This window comes from Fulmarus glacialis, unplaced genomic scaffold, assembly GCF_000690835.1.
Source record: "Fulmarus glacialis isolate BGI_N327 unplaced genomic scaffold, ASM69083v1 scaffold41908, whole genome shotgun sequence".
NCBI classification, from domain to species: domain Eukaryota; kingdom Metazoa; phylum Chordata; class Aves; order Procellariiformes; family Procellariidae; genus Fulmarus; species Fulmarus glacialis.
Window position 1 is genome coordinate 11,486 of NW_009230913.1, and position 7,735 is coordinate 19,220.

Sequence of the window (7,735 nt, forward strand, 5' to 3'; positions counted from 1 at the left end):
CTCCCTCTTCTCTTGCTCTGCCAGAATTGCCTAATCTGGGAGCATAATCAACACTGTTATTGAAGTCATTCTCCTCCTGTAAGGGACCCAGGGCGCTGACACTCATCCCTCTCTGGGCTGCGGCGCTGCCACCATCCAGAACTGCTTCCCAAAGATGATGCTTTGAACGCCCAAAGTGGCAGCGGGATCAGAAACCCCCCGGGGACAGGGCTGGGATGGGAGCGGGGCGAGGACGCCGGCTTCAAGAGAGGCGCTTCCCCTCCCTGCTCGTGCATTCGTCAGCGTTGTGGCCACAAGACCTGCTTTAAAATTAAATTGGGGTGTGGGACCCTTGTTCACTGCAGCTTTCCTGTCCTCCCCCAGCTGAGCAGCACGTACGGTCCCGTCTTCACCGTCTGGCTGGGGCTGAAGCCGGTGGTGGTGCTCTGCGGGTACGAGGTGGTGAAGGATGCTCTGCTGGGCCACTCCGAGGAGTTTGGAGGGAGACCTGAAATACCCCTCCTGGTGCAGCTATCGAAAGATTACGGTAGGTGTCTGGATTTCTTCTAGGCACTTTCTTGCTCTTTGAGTAGAAAGACCCCGACTGCAGCTAGCCATGCTCAAGTCTAGTGAAGGACTCAACACCCAAGACCTCAAATACTCATTTCCCACTCTGCAAGCCCCTCCATCTATTAAGCCTCTTGTCCGAGGACAACATTAATTCCAGTTAGCCAGTTCCAGCTTTGTTCTGAGTTTCTGTAGAGATCCTCACCCTTTCAAGGACACTGTGCACACACCAGGGTTGTCTTCTGGCTCAGTGCCCTACTGCTCCTCAGCTGGGCTCAGAGCAGGGTCCCCCGTTCCCGGGGAGGAGTGGCGGGGTGGGTAGGTGAGTGGTCTCCGATGCCTCTCTCCAGGTTTTGTCTCCAACAATGAGGAGAAGTGGCGGGAGCTGCGGAGGTTCACGCTCAGCACCCTGAGGGACTTCGGGATGGGGAAGAGCTCCATGTCGCAGCGGGTGCAGCAGGAGGCCCAGCACCTGGTGGAGCTGCTGGCAAAACTCGAAGGTGACGTGGGTCCTGTCCACCCTGGTCCCTGGGGCAGGTGGAGGACACACAACAGCCTCATTGGGATGTGTGGTTTCTGGAGCTTTTTGCAACGGCTGATGTGGATGATCCTTGTAGAGAGATGGCTTAGACCTAGCCCCATCCCACCCAGGGAGGGCAGAAGGGATGTGGTACAGTCATGGCTTAAAGGCCAGGGTGGAAGATCCTGCTCCTGAACTGGTGCACGCGGTGGGGGACCACCGAGGAACATCTCATGCCAAAAGAACAGAAACAGGAAACTAAACTGCATGGCATTGAGAATGAACAAATAAGACACTTCCCTGGTGACAGGAGGGTTATCACGGTGATGTCCTCCTCTCCAACAAACCTGAGCTGCTGCCAGTGCCACCACCTCTTCTGGGGCTTCCTGAATATAAGAGGAGATGAAGGCTCAGTTGTACGCTGGCCCCTCTGCCTCTGATGTGCAGTGCTGGCGAGGGGCTGGTGACCGCAGGGACATGGTTCAGTGGGCATGGTGGTGTTGGGTTAACGGTTGGACTTGATGATCTTAGAGGTCTTTTCCAACCTTAATGATTCTATGATTCTATGATTCTATGAGATGCTCTGCAGCCCCCCCGATCTCCAGGACACCTCAGTGGGAGCCCAAAGCACCTGGAGGTGCCTCTGCTTTCCTCAGTCCCAAGCACTGGGGAGGGGTTTAGGAGCAAGGAGGTAGATTTAGGAGCCCACAGCTCAGGAGGACTTTGCTTTGGCTCTTAGACCTGGCAGCTTCAACCACGGCTCAGAGCTCAAAGGAAGGCGGAGGAAGGGTGTTTTCTGTGTTGAAGCAGATAAATAACTGTTGACTTTTTGACACCTTTCTTGTCTCTTCTGTGGCTGCAGGAAACGCCTTTGAGCCAATGACGATGTTCAGACATGCAGTTTCCAATGTGATCTGCTCCGTTGTCTTCGGAAGCCGTTACAGCTACAGCGACACGGCCTTTCTGGAGCTACTGAATGTGATCGGGAACTACATCAGCTTCTTCCTCTCCCCCATCGCCGTGGTAGGCGTCCTTGCTGTGCTCAGTGCCCTTGCGTCTGATGCGCTCGGGCAGTCAAGGGATGCTCCTTGGCTTTGGGTCACTCCTTGGCTTTGATGGGACAGCATGGCTTTGAGGGAAGGTGCGGGAGGCTCCATCCAGGCACCTGAGCCCTCCTGTGCCTCCTCCATCCGCAGGTCTACAACACCTTCCCCAACATCATGCACCACCTCCCAGGGCCACACAGGAAAGCCCTGGCCGAGTGCGAGAAGCTGAAGGACTACATCCGAGAAAGAGTCGAGCTTCACAAGCTGACGCTGGATCCCAGCTGCCCCCGGGACTACATCGACTGTTTCCTTATGAAAGCGGAGAAGGTAGAGGTGGTGCAAAGCGGGGCGAGGGCTGCACTCCAGACCCGGCTGCAGCCTGGAAAATCACGCAGACAATACTGAATCCCCTCCCCACTGCATCCTTGCAGGAGAAGAGCAGACCGGAGAACATGTACAGCAATGAAGACTTGGTCATGTCAGTATTCAACCTCTTTGGTGCCGGGACAGTGACCACTAGCAACACCCTGGTCTTCTTCCTCTTGATCCTGGCAAAATACCCCCATATTCAAGGTAAGAGCAGCAAAATGCGACTGCACCTGGTACCTGAAGAGGTCACGGTGCAGCAAAGGTGCAGACAGAGTTCCAGCCCTGGAGTTCCCCCCATTTTAGGGGAGACCAAAATCATCCTGAATGGGTCACCCAAGGGTGAGAGCCATTAGACACAGATACACACAGGCCAGAGGGATCCGGGTACCTGCTCCCTTCTCCCCATCCCTGCCTGTGCAGATAGCCCCGGACTGGCCCATGAGAGATGCCTGATCCGGGGAGGTATGCGGACAGACAGCCTATTTCTGGTCTGTACAAGGGGTTATGCCAGGTTGCTCCCTCTCTGCAAGGTCATCCTTTGGCTCTAGGATAGGTGTCCATGGAGGGCAGTGAGAAATCACGGGGGTGGCTCTGCACGGCAAGCACCACAGCTCTATGCCTGCCTTTTCCCCAGCCAAGGTCCAAGAGGAGATTGACGTGGTGGTGGGCGCCGGCCGCGCTCCCAGCACGGAGGACAAGCTGAGGATGCCGTACACCAACGCGGTGATCCACGAGCTGCAGCGCTTCCACAAGACCCGCATCGAGAACTTCCCGCGGATGACGACGCAGGACATCGTGTTCAGGGGCCATTACATCCCCAAGGTAAATGTCGTGTCCCCGGATTCTCTGTGTCCCCAAGGGGAGGGGTGGCAGGGGGCCTGAAGGAGATTTGCCTTTGCCCCTGGACTGTTTGCTCACTCCTGAAGGTCCTGGGTCTTTCCCAATCTTCAGTGGGGGGAGATGGCAATAACTTTTTAGTGGAGTAGGGGGAGGTGAATACTGCTGCCAGTTATGCCCACACACCCGTGTCCCTTGCCTGTCCTGGAAAACACCTCTTGCCACCAGGGAGGTGTGCGGGGTTGATGGGGCTGGGAGCCTGAGCTCGCCCCGGCGCGGGGCCAAGCCAGCCCCCACCTCCTCGGCAGATCTGGGGACGGCTGCCGGTCCGGGTTTGACTCCAAGCCCTTTGTACAACACCCACCTTGAAGGAACACCTCCCTCCTTTGGACTTTGTGCAGCGAGAGGGGTTTTAACAGAAATCAATGGGAATAACTCAATAACTTCTGTCTCATAAGCTGCACGGAGACTGGCAGGACCGCGGGGAGAGCGGAGCCCCACGTTAGTTGTCCCTGCCTGGCACAGAGCCATCGCTCCGGGCTGCCTCCCCACGGGCATCTGGGTGGGCATCGGGGTGTGCACCCAGCCTCCCCCCGTGTCCCCCAGATGCTCCTCACGTGCTCATTCAGCTCAGCAGAGCCCTATGCCAATGTCCCTCCTTGCTCCTCTGCCCCATCCCTCTCCCGCAGGACACAGCTGTTATTCCGGTATTTTCTTCCGTGCATACGGATCCAACCCAGTGGGAGAACCCCAAAGAAGTCGACCCAGGCCACTTCTTGGATGAGAAGGGCGAGTTCAGGAAGCGAGAAGCCTTCATGGCTTTCTCGGCAGGTCAGTGCTCAGCCCTACACCCCACCTTTGCCAGCACCCTGCCTGCAGCGGCTCTGCTCCAGGGACCGGCAACATGAATGTTGACACCAGTTATACCCTTAATATGAGCTTTCTCGCCATCACTTATGCCCTTTTTTCCCCGAACGCTGGATGAGGCCATCAGCCCGGTGCTGACTCTCCCTTTCTGTGCCCCCAGGGAAGCGAATGTGCCCAGGAGAGGCGCTGGCCCGCATCGAGCTCTTCCTTTTCCTCACCACGCTGCTGCAGAGCTTCACCTTCCAGCTCGCCGTCGAGTACGAGGAGACGGATTTATTCTCCCTATGGCTCGAGATAGAGAGGAGGGTGATACCGGGCAAGTTCTTTGCTATTCGGCGCCCGGTGTCTTCTTAAGCAGAAAGCAGCAGGGAGAAGGAAGGGGTCTTCTTGGTGCCTTCACTTCTTCCAAAATCAGAGCAAGTCATGAAACCACGAGCTCTACAGCGGCAACCACCAAGCAGGAGGGTCGCTTCAAGCTTCTCCTCAGAGATCTGCCACGCAGCTCTGCCGCCAGCTCCATGGGCATCCTGGCTCCCAACCCTTCCCCTCCACATCCCAGTAACATGAGGAAGACAGCACTAGTTTTCCTCCCCCCCCGTATCTGTCGGCTCTGGTTGAACCTCTAGCTCCTTATGGCAGGGCTGTCTGTGGCTCCCTGGGCTCAGCTGGGTGTTCCCTCATTTTGATGAGAGATTAAGAGCGCTTCTGCAATAAAAATAACCATCATAACTGGATGCTGGTGTTTATAAGGACACTTGCGGTGCCTCCTGACGTAACAGCGGTGATGCTCAGGCTTCCTTGCCCTTCACAGGTGGTGTGTGAGCCAGCCATGACAACCACGGTGACAAATTGGGGGTACCTGACACTTCTGCTTCCCTGCTTCGCCCCCTCTCTGTACCCTCCCGCATTATGCAAAGTCCATGACACTGCAAATCGCGCTCGCTCCCATCCCCGCATCCCAGTGCACAGGGGACGAAACCCTTGTAAACACCCTTTAGGCCATCAAAATGTTAAAAAATGATGCACAAGGAGGAAACGTGCTACAGGAGAGGGGTGTTGTGCTTGGGAAGCAAGAAGTATTTTACCGCCAAAGTCACTGCTTCCTTCTCAGGGTGCTCAATATGTCTTCTGTGCTTGCGCTACTTTAACTACCCCTGCATGAAGAGGGATTTGCTTGCTAGCCCCTAGGCATGCTCCAGCTTTTATTCCAAAACATTGGGACTTTAAAGAAAAGGGTTTTTTCTTTAAATACCTGTGCAAGGGAAAAAATGACCCGGACACGTGCCCACCCCACCCAGCCTCAGCGATGGCCCGGGCTCCTCCTTCCACCAGCGGGCAGCTGAATGTGTCTCCAGGCCTTGGAAAACCAGTATGTTTCCCATTGTGTGCAGTTCTTCCCAGTGCAAACCTCTCAGACACAGGACTTCAGGTCCGTGTCTATTCCCGGGGTGTCTTCATCTTTCCCAGGTTTTTGTGTGTCCCAGGCCAGATTGCGCCAGGAAAGCATTCAGTTTGTTTTAGCTGATTTGCCTCCCCGGCTTTAATCTTCAAATGAATCTTACGCATCTCAGGAATTTATTGCTTGCTTCAAAACACTAATCCCCATGGCTCTGGCCGTGGGGAAGGCTCCCCAGGCAGGCAGCCCTGCCTGCACCAGGGACAGGCAGAGCCACCTGAGCTCTAGCTGAAATGATTTCAGCTGGAGAAGGAGCACAGGTTTCCAATAAAAGGGCTGAGTTGCAGCATAGAAGAGCTGTAGCTCAGGAGGACTATGTGGGAGAGTAAAAGAGATTAAAAGAAAAAAAAAAAATACTCAGCTTGCTATCTCAGCTGCAGGGCTGTGTTTTTCTGAGGTCCTTCATGTCAATATTTATCTCTAGCAAATACTCTCAGGTGCCAGTTCAGCTCTGTGTACTCATGTGCAGCTGGTGCAGTAAGTCTGGGGTTGTTTGAGAGGAGCTGGTAGTATGGGACGTGCTCCCAGCTCTCCTGTTCCCCCTGGCCAGGGGGTTAGGCTTGTTGCAGAGGGTATTGTCTCAGCAGTGGGGCTTGGGGTCTTGATGGAGCCTGGGACTGGAGGGCAGGGAGGCAATTGGGGTCTCAGGGCTGGTCTTAGTGGGGTGCTGCCTTGCTGGGGTGCTTGTACCTCCCTGCAAGCATGGAGAGGGGGACAGCAGGGAGCCTGCCCCGGGGAGAGGTGGCTGGAGATCGGGGATGTTGGGGACTTCTCTCACCCCGGGACAGCAGTTTCTCAATGGTGGGTGCTGCCATCCCATTTTGCAAGTAAAAGATTATTTCCTAGATACCACTGAGAGAGGAGTATTTCTGTGCATAGGGAGTGAAATGCATCTCTGGGAGGGGTTGTAATTTCTGCAGAGGGGAACTCCGAGCTTTGATTTAATTAAACAAGCAAGCACACAGAGGCAGCCTGTAGCTGGGTTTGGAACTGGTGAAAAGGAGTGGACTTGCTGTAAGTAGTTCTTTGAGGCAAGAAAACAACCCTGCACTGGAGAAGAATGGCTGAGGCTGGAGCCCTGCTTTTCTCTGCTCGCTCTGCCAAAGAGTTGCGTTAAAATCCCATGTGGGGATGTGCGTGGGATGGCGGCTTGGGTGCCTGAGCCTGTAGGGCTGCCAGCTTTGCACAGCATGTTTGTTTTGCACACACCAAACTTGAAATCACTGCACCGGCAGCACTGAAATCTCTGCAGGGCAGAGAGCATCGTGTTTCCATCCAGCGCTGTTATTTCCACTCCTGCCTACAACGAGTGAAAGAGCCAAATGGGCGCAGTGAGAGCCCCAAACCTGCCGTGCACGGAGCTAGACCCAGGTATGTGGGGTCCTGTGCCCATTTGTGCCCGTCTCTGCAAGGGATGAGGGGGGTATGAGTTTCTTGCTGCCTGCCTGTTCTGCTGCTTTCCCACCTGGGCTGTTCTGCACTGCTCTGTCTTCTTGTCAAAAAGGGGTTTTTTTTATGACTTAGTTAATCCTCCTACCTTCTCCCAAATGGTGGATGAACCAGCCTTTACTCTTATTCTACATGTGCTTTTGACTCATTAGATGACTAAATGAGGTCTTTTTTTCAACCTGGGGAAGCCTGGGACTTGGGAAACTAAGTAAAACATGTGTGTTTGACCGAAGCATCTTTGTGAAGCATCTTTGCACAATCTCTTCCCAAACACCCCCTGGACCAGCACTGTCCAGCTTACATTTATTGCCTCTGGGTTTCTGTGTCTAAAAACCAAACACTGTGGTGTCCAAAGGCCAACTGTGCTCCTGGGACCTTTTACACCCGTTTGCTTTACTTTCCAGCTGACTTGTGCTCCGGGTGCTCTGCGGTGCCTGTGCCCCTGCCCTGCCCGCGGGCTCCCCATCCTCGCCCCCCGGGCAGAGCCGAGGAGGAGGCAGCAGTCACCCCGAAACCCGCCGGGTGCTGTTTAGCGGCTCTTTGCTTGCGGCAGGGGCGGCTATTAGCAGCAATACGGCAGGGAGGTCGGAGGTTTACGGTAGCGGGTGTTTCCTAGCAGCCGCGACGCGGCGGGGATGGGCGGGT

The 7,735-nt window shown here is 55.2% G+C and overlaps 1 protein-coding gene across 1 annotated transcript in view; it reads left to right on the forward strand.

The window, feature by feature from the left end:
• LOC104081578 (cytochrome P450 2C5-like) overlaps positions 1-5,752 on the forward strand; it is a 6,161-nt gene extending 409 nt beyond the window's left edge. Inside the window, exons 2-9 of the mRNA XM_009584385.1 lie at positions 364-526; positions 897-1,046; positions 1,929-2,089; positions 2,263-2,439; positions 2,544-2,685; positions 3,116-3,303; positions 4,008-4,149; positions 4,346-5,752. Of these exons, the coding sequence (XP_009582680.1) occupies positions 364-526; positions 897-1,046; positions 1,929-2,089; positions 2,263-2,439; positions 2,544-2,685; positions 3,116-3,303; positions 4,008-4,149; positions 4,346-4,539 (1,317 nt within the window). The 3' untranslated portion in view covers positions 4,540-5,752. The remainder of the gene's footprint in view (positions 1-363; positions 527-896; positions 1,047-1,928; positions 2,090-2,262; positions 2,440-2,543; positions 2,686-3,115; positions 3,304-4,007; positions 4,150-4,345) is intronic.
• Positions 5,753-7,735: the final 1,983 nt, after the last annotated feature.